Source organism: Canis lupus, chromosome 2 (assembly GCF_003254725.2).
Source record: "Canis lupus dingo isolate Sandy chromosome 2, ASM325472v2, whole genome shotgun sequence".
Lineage (NCBI taxonomy): Eukaryota > Metazoa > Chordata > Mammalia > Carnivora > Canidae > Canis > Canis lupus.
In genome coordinates this window covers 82,116,972-82,132,242 of record NC_064244.1, presented here as the reverse complement: position 1 = coordinate 82,132,242, position 15,271 = coordinate 82,116,972, and the positions used below count along the sequence as shown (strand labels likewise).

The 15,271-nt window shown below is 44.8% G+C and overlaps 1 protein-coding gene across 2 annotated transcripts in view; it reads left to right on the top strand.

Moving 5' to 3' along the window:
• The window catches only part of PDPN (podoplanin), a 29,832-nt gene extending 15,127 nt beyond the window's left edge, over window positions 1-14,705 (top strand). Inside the window, exons 2-6 of one of the 2 annotated variants that reach the window (XM_025447514.3) lie at window positions 5,217-5,371; window positions 7,037-7,166; window positions 11,223-11,261; window positions 11,835-11,940; window positions 12,950-14,705. In XM_025447514.3, coding sequence (XP_025303299.1) covers window positions 5,217-5,371; window positions 7,037-7,166; window positions 11,223-11,261; window positions 11,835-11,940; window positions 12,950-12,956 — 437 coding nt within the window. In that variant the 3' untranslated portion in view covers window positions 12,957-14,705. Of the gene's footprint in view, window positions 1-5,216; window positions 5,372-7,036; window positions 7,167-11,222; window positions 11,262-11,834; window positions 11,947-12,949 lie in introns of both variants that reach the window. The other variant, XM_025447513.3, reaches the window with a different exon arrangement.
• Window positions 14,706-15,271: the final 566 nt, after the last annotated feature.

Sequence of the window (15,271 nt, the reverse complement as noted above, 5' to 3'; positions counted from 1 at the left end):
CTGCTGAAAGAGAAAAAGACACACTCTTATAAAGGAGGTCACGTCTTCCTTCGATAACCTACCGCTTCAGAAAGCTTAGTCCTAGAGTCATTTGAGGAAACTGAGATTCTGGTCCCTAAATAATTGGGCTGGAAGATTCTAACCAGATGGGATTTCGTAAGAGGACATGTGATGCCAGAGTGAGCAATTGCTTCTGACGACCAGGATTATAATTTATGAAAGGATGAAGGCTGAAGAGGAAGGATGTCAGAGCCCAGGGAGGGGGCAGCGGGCTTTCCGGCCCACTGTGGCCGTGGTGCCACAAAGATGTCTTTTGTTTTGTTGGTGAGCACATGGATGAGCCGTTAAAACACTTGGCTTGGTGTTTGCTCACCGACCAGGTGATCTAAGCAAATCATTTTTATATATATATTTAAAGATTTTTATTTATTTATTCATGAGAGACACACAGAGAGAAGCAGAGACACAGGCAGAGGGAGAGGCGGGCTCCCCGCCAATGTGGGACTCGATCCCAGGACCCCAGGATCAGGCCCTGAGCCAAAGGCAGATGCTCAACCACTGAGCCACCCAGGTGCCCCCTGGACAAACCATTTCATTTCCGATGTTAGACAATTATTCTGACGCTTTTTAAAACATTGGAAGACTTTCTTCAAGATTATTGCAATAGGGGGAGAGAGAGAGAGGGTTCAACTCTAAGTACAGCAAAGATCGCTGGGGATTTATAACCGAGGAGCAGAGTGTGTGGGGGGCAGGTAGGAGGGGAGTGAATGGAAAAGTATGGAGAGAACACGTTAAGGGTAGGGGGTGGTTCTTGCTAAACTGGCCCAACAGGATTCTTGCTAAAGGCAAGCTTCCCACTTAGACATCGAGGGTGGGGGATGGGGAGCTTGGTCAGGAGGGAGCGTTCTCTCTAAAGTGACCTAGCAGGGTTCTTGCTGAAACTAGACTCTTGCAGGGATGGACAGAGAAGCCCAAGTAGACTTTGGTCAAGGAGAGAGCTTTGTCAGCCTCACTTCCCTAATCCGATAAAGGGAACGAGCCAGTGCAGCTCACCCACCAGGCCATTTTGAAACGAAGTCAGTCAAAAGATAATAAACAAATAAGGCCTATGCTGGGGGAGGGGGTGGGGCAAATGTTATAAAGCTGGGGCCTCCCACGTGGAGCAGAACCTACAACTTAGAGAGGCCTCAATGCACTTCTGTTAAAGTAGCCTACTCTTCCTCCTCGCGGTCTATACCCCTACACCTGCCCGGGTCTACACCCCTACACCTGCCCAGGACACTGAATTGACTCTGCTAGCAGCCAACTTGAGGAGGAAGGGGGAGAGGATGGTAAGGGGAGCACAGATTTAGGAATCCGTTCTGGAAAGAATCTACGGGCAGTGTATGGTATGGAAGTGAGGTCAGAAGGCAGTGGGCAAGCCATGTAGCGGGTCCTTGTGCTGAAAGGTTGCTCCCATGACTGTGACGTGGTGTTTGAAAGAAGACATTCGTCTCAATGAGAGCTGGTTTTGAAGCAGTGAGGGAAAGAGGGTTTATTGGGACTAACTGGTCAATTTTTTTTGGGGGGGGATCAAATTGTAAATTATAAACATTAAGTGTAAGAAAAAAACCATAAGGATAATCTTGGTGAGTATTTGTATAAGCTTGAGGTAGGGTTTGTAAGTATGACGTCAAAGGGAAAAGCAAGCTTGATGTCTGACTGGAAACTGAGCTCAGGACTTACAAAAGAGAGGTGCAGGGATGCCTGGGGGGCTCAGCAGTTGGGCATCTGCCTCCAGCTCAGGACGTGACCCTGGGGTCCCAGGATCGAGTCCGGCATCAGGCTCCCTGCATGGAGCCTGCGTCTCCCTCTGCCTGTGTCTCTGCCTCTCTCTCTGTGTCTCTCATGAATAAATAAATAAAATCTTTAAAAAAGAGAGAGATGCAAATGCCAGCTAGTCAAAAGAAAAAAAAAAGTATTTGCAGCAGCTCTTACAAAAATATATTCCTAAGGCATAAAGCACACAAAAAACTATATGAAAGATGAATACCGTAAGAGAAATATTGGTCACAGGAGAAGACATTTTTAATGGCCAACAAATAAATGGAACCACTCACCACCATGAATCAGGAATGTAAATAAAACCAGAAGATTGAAAACACTTCTTTAAAACACTTTTTATCAAGACTTTGGTCCTATTACTATTACAGTAACAGTTGTAGATTCTGAAATATTTTATTTTTTACTTTTTTAAAGATTATTTATTTGTTCATGGGAGACACGGAGAGAGGCAGAGACACAGGCAGAGGGAGAAGCAGGCTCCCTGCGGGGAGCCCGAGGTGGGATTCGATCCCGGGACCCCGGGGTCACGCCCTGGGCCAGAGGCAGACGCTCAACCGCTGAGCCCCCCCCAGGTGCCCCTAGATTCTGAAATATTTTAAACAAAAGGGGATCCCATAAAAGTATGGAAACAAGAATCATTTCTTTCCAGAGATCAGGCTTCAATGCGAGGATAAAAGTGATTGACAATTAGCGTCTTCAAACTGCTAAGGATCTCCTCAGTTCCGCTGGTTCTCAGACTTAAGAACTTTAGGGAACATTGATTTATCACACCTTCTCCTGGTTAATAAAAAATCCTGCTGAGCTTTTGAAAGAATAACACCCACACACAAATTCCAAAGCCAATGGATGTGTTGCACCTGAGTTTGGAAACTCCCACAGGTTCTGGCCCCCAGGCAGGTGAGGCTCCCAGGCCGGTGATGGCCCCAGGTGGGTGATGCCCCCAGGATGGTGAGGCCCCCAGGTGGGTGATGACCCCAGGAGGGTGAGGCCCCCAGGTGGGTGATGCCCCCAGGAGGGTGAGGCCCCCAGGAGGGTGAGGCCCCCAGGTGGGTGAGGCCCCCAGGTGGGTGATGCTCCCAGGAGGGTGAGGACCCCAGGTGGGTGAGGCCCCCAGGAGGGTGAGGCCCCCAGGTGAGTGAGGCCCGCAGGCTGGGTCAAGTGTCCCCGAGCATGAGGCTAGCGGGGCGCAGGACTGGCGCTTGCTGTGGGCTCGGCCCTGGGCTTACGTGGCCAGGTGTGTGTGTGCTTGTGCACGCACGTGCCTCGGGAGGACCAAGGCATCGCTGAATTCAAATTCAGTGATTTGAATTTCACTGGTCAAGGCGAAAGGGCGTCGATTGCTGGCTGGAAACGGGGCAGCTGGGCTGGTAGGGACTCCTCACCCGGGAAAGGCTTCAACCAAAATAATAAGAGGCTCAGTCGAAGATCCCTTGTTAGAGATCAGCTTTCCCATGGAGCGGAGAGAAAGCCAGGGCAGTGAGACAAAAGCTGCGCGTCTTAATCACGAGTGTCATTCATGAAACAGCCTTTGTCTATTCAGGGCGATCTTAGTACTTGGCTCTGGGGCCAAGGACAAGAAGGCATTTTTATCAAGTTACGCTTTCCACCAGCTGAACTTTCTATGAACGAGTGCAAACCAACTTCATTCAGTACTTGATTTTTTTTTTTTTTTAAGCAAGGCTGTTTTGCTTTGTCTTGTAAAGTTTGGAGGATGCCACATAGTAAAGGGCTTTGCTGAGCGGCCCCCAGAACACATCCGTAACACTGATGACTTGTTAACTGGTCAAACCAGGAGGGGAAGAAAAGAAAGCGGGCCGGGCCGGAGGTTTCAGGGCGTGTGTGTTTAGTCAGGTCTGCTTGGCCGGCCAAGGGCTATTTCCCCCCTGAGCTTGATAAATAGGTTCAGCATTTGCCCAACACCACAGCCCTAAATCCCGGCGGCAGCGCATCACTGCCCCCCGCCACCCCAGCGCGCTGCCAGAGGGGAGGCAAACTGCTCGAGGTGTTCAGTCATTGCGAACTGGTGAAATCCATCCCCCCCCCCCAGATGAAAAAATAAATGCCTTTGCTTCGGGGGCTCATCCAAAGCCATTGATCGACAGCCCCGGATTAGGACTCCAGATGCAAAGGAAAGGCTCGCGGAACAAGCGAATTCACTCTTGAGACTTTCTCCCTCCATCAGCAAAGAAGTTATGATCAAATATTTATTAGCTGTGCCTTTGGCTGGGCTCTCTAAGCACAGGGAGAAATAATATATCTTAAGGCAAAGACAGGATTGCTGACTTGAGCACCGCCTGGGTCCAAGCATCTACTCTTTAATTATAAAACCCAGTCTCCAAGCACCGCCTCCCTCTTGCCCCTGGGATGTGTACGCTTGCTTAGTCGGCAACTGTATTTAGCCACGGAGTTCCCAGAGCCGCTCTGAGTATGGGGACGGAGCCCATGGCCAACGAGTCAGATTTTTAACTCGTGAAAAGGGCTATTTGGTGAATGAAGACAATGCCCCTGCTTGGTCGTGACTCATTTGGATCATTGTGACAGAGGTCAAGGAAAAGGCCACTGTTGTTATCTGTTCTGCTTCCCCCACTCCACCTTCGTGTCGAATTCAACCTGCTAACCCACTCCACCCGTCCCCTGCTCCTCGGGAAACCTCTCTCATTGGTACAACAGGATCATTCATTCAACGTTAACACAGAAGAGCCGCCTCCAGGGACACTGAGGTCCCTTGTTAGCATCGCTCTCTGCGCGCTAGGACTCCTGTTGGGTATCTCGGCACCATTACGTGCATGACTGACTCTCCCTCATAGACATTAACCTCAACTATAAAATAAGAGGTTGACCTTACCTGGGAGGTCTGTGGTCGGAGCCAACGGTTCGAATCACTCAAGGAGACATCCGTCTCAAAATTAAATGGAAAGCACACTGGATGGTTAAGAGATAGGATCCACTTCTGGGCATTCTGATTCAGCATGTTAGAGATAGAGCCTGCAAATTCGTATTTTTAGAAATCTTCCCAGGCGACTGTAACATAGAATTTTTCCAGGTCTGAATGATATTCCACATTAACCTGAATACACTAATTGATTGTGTGAAATGGCACCAGGAAGTATCTGGTTCAATACTGAAAAGGCGAAGTAGGCATCCCACTGTCACCCCGCCAAGTGGCTCCACCATTTTGTATTTTTAGCTCCTTTTGCCTGGCTGTGGAGTTGACCACACCATTGTATGTGACAGAGGTGCAGCAAGGAGAATGGTTTGTGGTAAGCTGGAAAGATGACCCCAAAAAATTCCCCCCCCCCAAAACAGTAAATAAATAATCTGGTTGTAGTTGGCCAGTGAGGTCTACCCACACAATTGCTACCTTAAGCCCTGACCCAGTCTTTCTTCTTCAGCCAGCACAGTCCGGCCAGATGACATAATACCAGGTGTAGAAGACAGCGTGGTGACCCCAGGCACAGAAGACAGCGTGGTGACGCCAGGCGCAGAAGATAACGTGGTGACTGACGGTGCCACTGAAGAGCCTTATGAGTCTGGCTTAACCCCTCTGGTGAGTGTTCCAGGAAGAGTGGAATTGGTGCCATAGGCATGCAATCGTATGCAAGGACATTTTATGACTGGCTTATTTCACCTAGAATTATACCCGTATGGTTTATTCATCTTGTAGCACATGTGAGAATGTCCTTCCTTTTTAGGGCTGATTATTATTCCACTGTATGTCTGTACCACATTTTGTGTCTCCATTTATTGGTCAGTGGACATTTGGGTTGCTTCCAACCCTTGGCTATTGTGAATAGTGCTACTATGAAAATGGACGTGCAAATACCTCTTCCAGACCTTGCTTTCAACTGGATTATACACCCAGAACTGGGATTGATGAGGCATACGATAGCTCTATTTTTAATTTTTTTGAGGAGCCTCCTTCTTGTTTTCCATAGTGATTGCACCATTTTACAATCCTACCCGCAGTTTCTCCAGCTTCTTACCAATATGTTATTTTCCATTCTTTTGAGAGTAGCCAACCTAACAGGTATGCGGTGATAATCTCATTATGGTTTTAATTTGTATTTCCCTGATGATTAGGGATACTGAGCATCTTTTATACGCTTGTTGACCATTTATATCATCTTTGGGGAAAGGTCTATGCAAGTCCTTTTGCTTATTTTTATTATTATTTTTTGGTTTTGGGTTTTGTTTTGTTTTTTGAGAGAGGTACAAGCGGGTGCAAGTGGGAGGGGAGGAGCAGAGAGAGAGAGAGGGAGAGAGAGAATCTTAAGCAGGCTCCACTCTGAGTGCAACGCCCCACATGGGGCTTGATCTCATGACCCTGAGATCATGATCTGAGCTGAAATGGAGAATCGGATGCTTAACCAACTGAGCCACCCAGGTGCCTGCCCCCTTTTGCCCATTTTTGAATCAAGCTATTTAATTCTCTGTTGTTAAGTCATAGGAGTTCTTCAGAGTCTTATCAGGTATATAATTGGCAGATATTTTCTCCCATTCCATAGGTTGCTTTTTACTCTGTTGATTGTGTCCTGCTACAAAGTTTTTAAGTTTGACGCCGACCCACTTAACCTAATTGTGCTTTCATTGCCTGTGCTCACTAGCATATGTGTTGAATGCTACATTGGCATGAACGTTGGAGGCAGCAAAATCCCTTCCAAGTCTTCTTGCTTGTTGGCTCTGTGAGTTTGGGCATGTTGTCTAATCTCTCTAGGCCTCATTTAGGCTATAGGACTAATAATAGGATTTACTTTACAAGGTTGTTTACGGAGTAAATGAGAAAGTCTTTAAAGGGCCTAGCACACAGTAAGCTCTCGATAAAGGCCAGTTATTACTCTAATTGGGGGAGGGAGGGCATTGATCGATGATACAACATAATATGTGCCAAGTAAATATTAGAGGGGAAAAATGCCATTCAAGCTCAAGAGAGAGGAAGAATTAAAGTCTAGTGACCTAGTATTTTTTGGAGAATTAAGACCCTAGGAAGCCAACATGCCAAATATTTGGTGTTTATTTCTGGAGTACATTTGGTTGTATTCCTGTTCCCAGTCTGTCATTTCTGTTTGTTTGTTTTCTTATTTGCACTTTAAATTTATGTCATCATATATTTTATGTATGTATGCCACTTTAAATCCTTTTCTGTTATAAGGCTGTGTATATATTTTAAAACATTGGGTTTTATTTCTCTTTGCCTCATTTACTTCTCAAATAGGTGACAAAAAATACAGAGAGTGTAACAGACTTACACTTAGAGGATGGGCCGACTCAAGAAAGCACAGTCCATGCCAAAGAAGAGAGCCAGAGCACCACAACCTTGAATGTAGTGACTAGTCACTCCAGAGGTAAGAAAACCAGTTGCCCCAACAGGTGTTGATCTTTTGCAAATCAATACATTCCAAATATCCAAGAACAAACCTAACGATTAGTAGGGCACATACTGGAATGCTAAGAGCGAATTCTGAACCAAGGCTTATAATGTGCGAGGTTCAAAATTCAATTTATAGGGTTGCTAACTTGAATTTTATTTATTGGGTTGCTGAACACAGCTCTTCACTTTGAATGACAATAGTGATAATGTCCCCACAAGGACAAGTGAGCTACTTGTGTCATGTTGCTGACCATAAGTTGATATGATGCTACACTAAGAACTTTGTATTGACTCCCAAGAGCAGAAACCTCAACCAACCCCTGTGAGTTGTAATAGATTCTGTGCTACTATTTACCATCTCACACTGAGTTCATGTCTGTACACATGGAACAAGAATCTATTCTAAACCAGTCTTGCCAGGATTAGGGGCTGTACTTTGATTCGTAGTTGGCACCAACCATGCAGCAGTGTAAAAGGAGCACCACATTGGGACTTTGTTGTTATTGTGAGGTATAGACCATCGCTGAGAATGAGGAAAACTCATTGCCATGACAACTTAACAATGGAAAGAGATAGCCTCCTATTTCTAGAGCTTTCTTAAGAAAAAATTTAGTTGTTTGGGATTTGTATTTTAAAATTGCCTTATTTTGGGACACCTGGGGGACTCAGTGGTTGAGCGTCTGCCTTGGGCTCAGGGCATGACCCCGGGGTCCCTGGATCGAGTCCCACATCACGCTTCCTGCATGGGGCCTGCTTCTCCCTCTGCCTGTGTCTCTGCTTCTCTCCCTCTCTCTCTGTATCTCTCATGACTAAATATCTTTAAAAAAATTGCCTTATATTGTAGTAAGTGGGGTGGGAGAGGGGAAAAAACCAATCCTTCAATAACTACAATGAATGCTTACTAATGAGCAACTTTATGTAAATTATTTTACCTAGATAGGTGTTTCCATCTTTAAATGAAAGTAAAGTCTTTGCCTAAATTGATGGTTCCTTAAATCAGTTGCACAGCTGAACACCTAGAAAGTTACTCTTTATTATTATCAATAAACATTTCTAGACCTAATCACCACTCTAGTTTTAAAAACTCTGTAGCACTTCTGAGGAACTTTTTAAATTGCTTTATATTTGATGTGCCTGGCTGGTTCATTTGGTGGAGCATACAACTCTTGATCTCAGGGTCATGAGTTCAAGCTCCACATTGGGGGTGGAGCCTATTTAAAAAAATTTTTTTTAGTTGCTTTATGTTTTTACACACAGTGCCCATAGCAGCATCACTCACAATACATAAAACACGAGAGCAATTCAGATGTCCATCAACAGATGAATGAATAAACAAAATATGGTATGTACATTTAATGGACTATTATTTAGCCCTTAAAAGGAAGCACATTCTGACACCTGCTACCATATGGATGAAACTTGAGGACATTATGCTACATGGAATAAACTAGTCACTCAAAGAAAAATATTGCATGATTCCACTTATATGAGGTACCTAGAGCAATCCAATTCATAGAGACAGAGAATACAATGGTGGTGGCCAGGAGCTAGGGGGGTAGTTAGGGTTTAGCAAGTATAGGGTGTCAGTTTTGTGAGATGGGAAGAATCCTGGGGGTAGAGGATGGTGATGTCAAGACTGAATGTACTCAATGCTGCCAAACTATCTATTGTAAAATGGTGAGGACAGTAAATTTTATGTCATGTGTCTTTTACCACGGTAGGGGAAAAAGGGGCTTTATGAAATGGTTTGAAAATAAAGCCCAAAAGTCACTCTGAGATGCCAAAAAAAGGTGAACATTTAAACACCAGATAGAGCCAAATAGGGCCAAGCAAGGAAAGAATCATCAATATAATTGGTCATTGGAAAGCATTTCAAAGGTCTGGAGAAGAATCGATCATTTGTGAAATGAGTTGACAGCTAATGAGCTGCAGAAAATGGAGTGTTCCAAGTTGAGGAGTCTTCCTATCATCCGGGACACTGCTCCTATTCCTTTAAAACAAAACTCTCAATTCTCTGGAAAATACCCATGATTACACTCCTATCCTGTCTCCTGCCTCACCCTGTCACAAAAAGTATGACTTATGGTACATTTCCACATAATACATCAGTGTCCCAAGAAATTTTCACATGTGAGTTAAAATGTAATTATAAGCACTTAGTTTTTTTTAAGAGGTGATTTTATTAGGGCAGCAGATGTCTTTCCCATGAAACACCCAAGCATGATGATGTTCACACATATGACACACTCTCATGACTACATTTCAGTTGTAAATGGGTGAGAGCTAGGGTGGATAGAACTAATAATCTCTAATTTGGTAACACATCTTCCACAGTTTTTGGCAATACCTTTTCAACCAATGACATCATTGATGGTGATAATGATGCATTACAAGTCTGGAATCAGGACATGATGTTACATCATGTTAGGACAAGATAAACAAATGACTGACCTTTCTCTACTGGTAGTTGGCAGCCAGGGATGGCCTATTAGGAGAGATTCCATGATAACTTTGTTCCAGGCTGGCCTCAGATCCACCAGTCTGAACCATTTTTTTTAATGGTGAGATAGCACCATCAGCTTGAGCTCCATGTGAAAGCTCCAGAGCCATGGCTTCAGCTCATGGTGGCAGAGCTGGGTTCAGGAACCTTTATCCTGGGGCCATCTTGTAAAGGTGCCTTTTTTTGAAGAAAGCCATGGTACAAAGACATCTTTCAAATCCAAACATTAGGGGATCCCTGGGTGGCGCAGTGGTTTAGCGCCTGCCTTTGGCCCAGGGTGTGATCCTGGAGACCCGGGATCGAATCCCACATCGGGGTCCCAGTGCATGGAGCCTGCTTCTCTCTCTGCCTATGTCTCTGCCTCTCTCTCTCTCTCTCTCTCTCTCTCTCTCTCTCTCTCTCTCTGTGTGTGACTATCATAAATAAATAAAAATTTCAAAAAAATTTAATAAAAAAAAATCCAAACATTAGAAAAAGTAAGCATTTTGTAGATAATGCTTTCACCTTTGATTTGAAAAGCCCTTGGATATCTGTAGTATTCACATGTTGTAAACTACAGATCTAGGGAGAGACCTGATTGATTGACTTCTCTCCATTGTCTAATTAAAAGACAGCCTCTTGGCTTTTCCTCCATCTGCAAACTAGGTAAATGAGTGCTACTCAGAGGAGTTAAAGTGTTGGTATGCAAAGAGAATGATGGGAAAAACCAAACCAAACATGTTTTTTTTTTAAATAGGCATTGAGTAAAATTATCTGAAAGAAGCAACTTTACTGCTTACTTACTCTAAGTTAATAACTCACACCAATGTAATAGATAAATGATATTATTCCCATTGTAACTATCGGACTAGGTTTGGCTGCAGAGAGAAATCCTAACCTAACAGTGACATAAACACAAAGAGTATTTTCTCTTATTAAACTTAGCTGTCCAATAAAAAACAAAACAAAACAAACAAACAAACAAAAAACTTAGCTGGGCATATTGCTGCCCTGTAAGATGTGGATTTTGCTTCTAAAGAAAAGGCAGGGAATTGATATCACAAGACAAATGGTAGTGTAGGCCCCATTTTCTAGAACTAGAATATATTACTCTCAAAATAAAATCCTTCAAAATAAACCTTATCACAGTGAATGAGTTTTCTATAGTCTTGACTTTGGACCAAGAATCAATAACCTTGGCTTCTTTTGTTTCCCAAACCTCTGAAACTTTTTGACCATTTCTATAAGATCTTTGTGGGTTAATTTCCCTGACTCTGGTCTCTAAAGTAGATGAGAAAAAAGTAAGGTACATCAAAATAGTATGAACTCATAGGTGTGAAGAAGCATTAATAAATTCAGTAATAATAGTTTTGAAGACAGGATCGTGTCAGAGCTTGCTTCAAAATCCCCTGATCCAATTTATTTAAGAAATTATCCTCTTTGCTTGTGTTTTGCTACCTTCCACTTAGGGTAAATTCATCTTTTGCCAATTGTTAAATTATAGTTATTATATCCTAATAATTCTGTATCATTACGTCTCTTTCTTTACAGAGAAAGTAGGTGAAGACACCGAGACAACGGTTGAGAAAGGTAGGCTAGATTTTGTTACCAAAATATTTTTATGGGAGTTTAAAAAAAAAAAAAGTTTCTTTGAAGCTAATCTTTTGATGAGTTACATGCTTTCCTGGATTGTAGTCAACAAGAGCAGAATACGGAACCTTCTAAGAATAGGTTTCAAACCTCTTTTAAGAGAGAAAAGAAGATTGCCTGTATTTGAAAATATGCAAACCACAAATGAGTCTAGTCACTTAATGACAACCATGGAAAATGGTGTCATATCACAATTTATTGTTCCAAAAAATGAAAAGAGGGGCTAATTTAATACAGCACACAACCACTACCTAGTAATTAACAGCGAAGCCACCCAGTATGAGTGGTATGCTTAATAGATCCTGAGACCCAGGAATCTTTCCATTCGTATGAGGGGATGAGAGTAGCCCAAAGTTTCATCTCTTCTAAGTCAACTCCCACTGGAAAAGGAGAAGCAAATTAGAGAATGATCTGCTATCTTCAGTGGGGCAGTGGTAGTGTAATAAGTGACACATTTTCTCACAGGCGAACCATTTATCTAGGGCTCATGCTTTTTTCTTCCTCCTCATTCAGATGGCCTGGCAACAGTGACCCTGGTTGGGATCATAGTTGGAGTCTTACTAGCCATTGGATTCATTGGTGGGATCATCATTGTGGTTGCTCGAAAAATGTCAGGAAGGTACTCGTAAGTAAATAACTTACACCCATGTGGTAGGTAAATGAGAGCAGTCATAGCTACTACTCCGACTTTTGAGCTGATAGAAACCTCTAAATAAAGATCATGTTCAGAGGCGCGTGGCTGGCTCAGTGGGTGGAGCATGCAACTCTTGATCTCGGGGTTGTGAGTTTGAGCCCTATGTTGGGTGTAGAGTTTACTTTAAAAAAAAAATCATTTTCAGAAGGGCCTTACCTCTGTGAGGACTACACCTGAAGTTCCCCCAGTAGAACAGGTATCTTCTTGGCCCTTCTAAGTTTCCAAAAAAAAAAAAAAAGAGAGTTAGAGCCAGACATGGCTTTTTAGTTGACTCCAACTGGGTTCTAACCAAATTTGACCTCTTGTCCTAATTTTTCAACTACCTGAACTTGAAAGAAAACCCACACCAAGTTTCAACTTGACTCCTAATTACCCCGTTTCCAGACATCAGAGGGAGGTAGGTAGCTTCCAGCTGAGCATCCGTTGCAGAGCCAGGGCACCATGTAATGAGAATCCTTCTGGTGGTGGGGTCCCCTCCCTCCACTCTTGCCTTGCACACACCCACGCACTTGGTAGTGAACCCCTAGCAGCGACTATTATGAAAAGAAGGAGTTTTCTCTTTATGAAAATTCCATAAGAATTCAGAAGATTCAAACTCATAACCAGAGGAAAGCTTTTTCTTATTTCTGCTGGGGAGATGATAGATAATGGGGGCAGAGAGGGCAAATACTATACAACCGGGGGTGGAGGGACGTAGCCCACAATAGGGTCACAGGTTCACGTGCTTGGAAATGCCTGGGAATCAGACCGTGGCCGTGATGGTGCCTCCGGGGAGGCAGGAGGAATGAGGAGAGAGAGCAGAAGAGCTCCAGGTTGCAGAAGGGCAAGATTTATACAAAAGGACAATAGGACCCAATAGGACCATGACTCACAGGATTACTATTTACAGTGCCAGGAAGAGAAGTGACAGTCACCTTTTTCTCTGTTTCCACAGGCCCTAAAGAGCTGAAGAATTGTGCCCTTCTACCAACACATTTAAAAGAGAGTTTCCGACTTCCCCGTCCCCAAGCATGTGGGAGAAGATGACCCATGGAAATGCTTGGCGATCCCACTACCAAATCCATGGTGATCCCTCCACTTACCAAAAGTAACCCAAGGAAAGACAGTTCACAAGACTTGCTCCTCTAGGCAGGCATCTGTCTTCTGAAAATGTTTTTAAATATAAATTTTGCAAAAGAGGATTCAAAAGACACAATGCCTAGAAAATGGAGCAAAACCACGTAAACTGATTTGTAACTAAGACAATATAATTTAATTGATGTTAGAAATTATGCTCCCATCTCCGTTCTGACCATTCTCTCGTATTGTTAAAATGCAATCAAGCCTGGAAATATTTATACCAGTGGAGCCCTTGAGTTGAGTGCGACGTTCATAAACAGCAGAAGCATTTTGCAATTTCCGATCTGTTGAAATGTACACATTCCAATCTGGCCTGCTTTTTTAAAGCCTAACTTCATGTGAATAATCAAATAGAAAAATCTAAACTTGTATAATATGTAATGACCAACTGCCTTTCCCTGGCCCAGATAAATAATTTCAAAGGCGCCCGTGTTAGGTCATAAACGGGAAGTCTATGGTTTGGAGAAGGGATTTGTTTATCGCAATAAGGTCATCGGGCAGGCTCTAGGCTTGCTTATTGCCTTCTCCAGCGATGGCTTGGTGACTCAAAGGCTTGCTCCCACCTGCCGCCTCCTCTTCCCTCAGACGATGGGGAGCCAGAGCTCCTGGGGCAGGCTTTTTCCTTTCCATGACCTCTAAGCCCTTCAGATTGGCTGCTTTGTTCTGGAATATGGAAGTCTTGGCTCTGATGCCAACGAGACTGCTGGGGACCCAATGGTGCCCGAGGCTCAGATGTACCAGAAACCGAGAACCATGGTGGTCCCCACACAGAAGGAAATCCTGCGTGTGCCTCTGGCCTGAGAAATAGAACCTGTCAGGCTCCTAACATTACTTTCTGCCTCAGAGGAAAGACGTAGGACATCATAATAATCCTGTAATTTTAAGAAAGCAGGTGGATTCAAAGACTTGATGTAAAAAAATAAAAGAAATGCCCATCTTGGTGACACGTACCACACGCCCTACATGGGGTCATCATTGGAAAGGTCGTCAAAGTAGAGGACCCACCTGCCATCAGGTGGGCACCATCCATTCAGCTCAGTACATTTCTTCCCGTAGGTCAGTTGACTTCTTTTACCCAAACACAAAGATTTTACGCTGAGCAGATGCTCTGTCACGGTTGTGCTTGTGCAGGTCTGTTATCCTTGCAACTCGTATGAAAAAGTAAACTATCCTTTGGAAAAGCACAGCGCATTTCTCTCTCCGCCGCAGTAACGTGGGGGGTGGTATCTTAAACAGCGAGGCCTCCCGAACCCAGTCGGGCTGGTCCCCCCCCCAAGGTCCAATTTGGATATCTGCTGGTTGAGAGAAGGGGCCTTAGGAGGGCTTTGTGAGCTTCCAGAGCCTTCTGTTTCGTCACTCAGATTCCTGAACTGGAGTCGGGGACAAAGTCCGTTTTGTCTTTTGTGTCCTTGCTTTTCTCCTCTCACTGTGAACCGTAGCGTCCGCCCCAAGTCATACACTGGACCCGCCGCCTGCTGGGACAGGACTGTGGGTTTCTTGGTCACATCTGTGTTGGTGTTTAATGCAGTGTGGACGTGTTTTAAAATAAAACAGATGATTGCGTGTAACAATGAGTCAGACCTTTGATTGGAAAGATCACATCTGGGTCACATCTCCAGATGAGATGGTCGGCTGTGTAAACATCTGCCTCTTCCCTTGATTGGGGGCGAATTAGAAGTGGTCACAGGAAGTACATCCACGGGAAAGGAGCAACTGCACCTGCCGAAGTGGAGGGGCAAAGGCCTAGCTGAGGAACGGGGTGAGACGGGTGGCACCTTGGGACTTCTTTGCCCTCTGGTCACAAGGGCTAACGAGGTCTTGCGTGGCTCCTGACTTCCCGGCACTGGACAGGAGCCAGGCGAGGGAGCAGTTACAGCTGCCACTGCTGGCCACCCTCCCCGCGGCCTGTGTCCCTGGCAGCCTGTCACTCCTGCTCCTGGGACATCTCAGTGCTCCGTGCCCTCGGCCCTCAGCTCCCTACCGGGTCTGGAGACAGTGGCCAGGCCCTGCGCCTTTGTCCCCCTGTCCCCTTCTGGTGGTTGAGCTGCTGCTGCACCCCCAGCCCCCGTGGGGCCCCCAGCCCTATGCCCCCCCGGGTCTTCCCCCCGCCGCCCCCCACTCCGGAAAGCTGGACGCT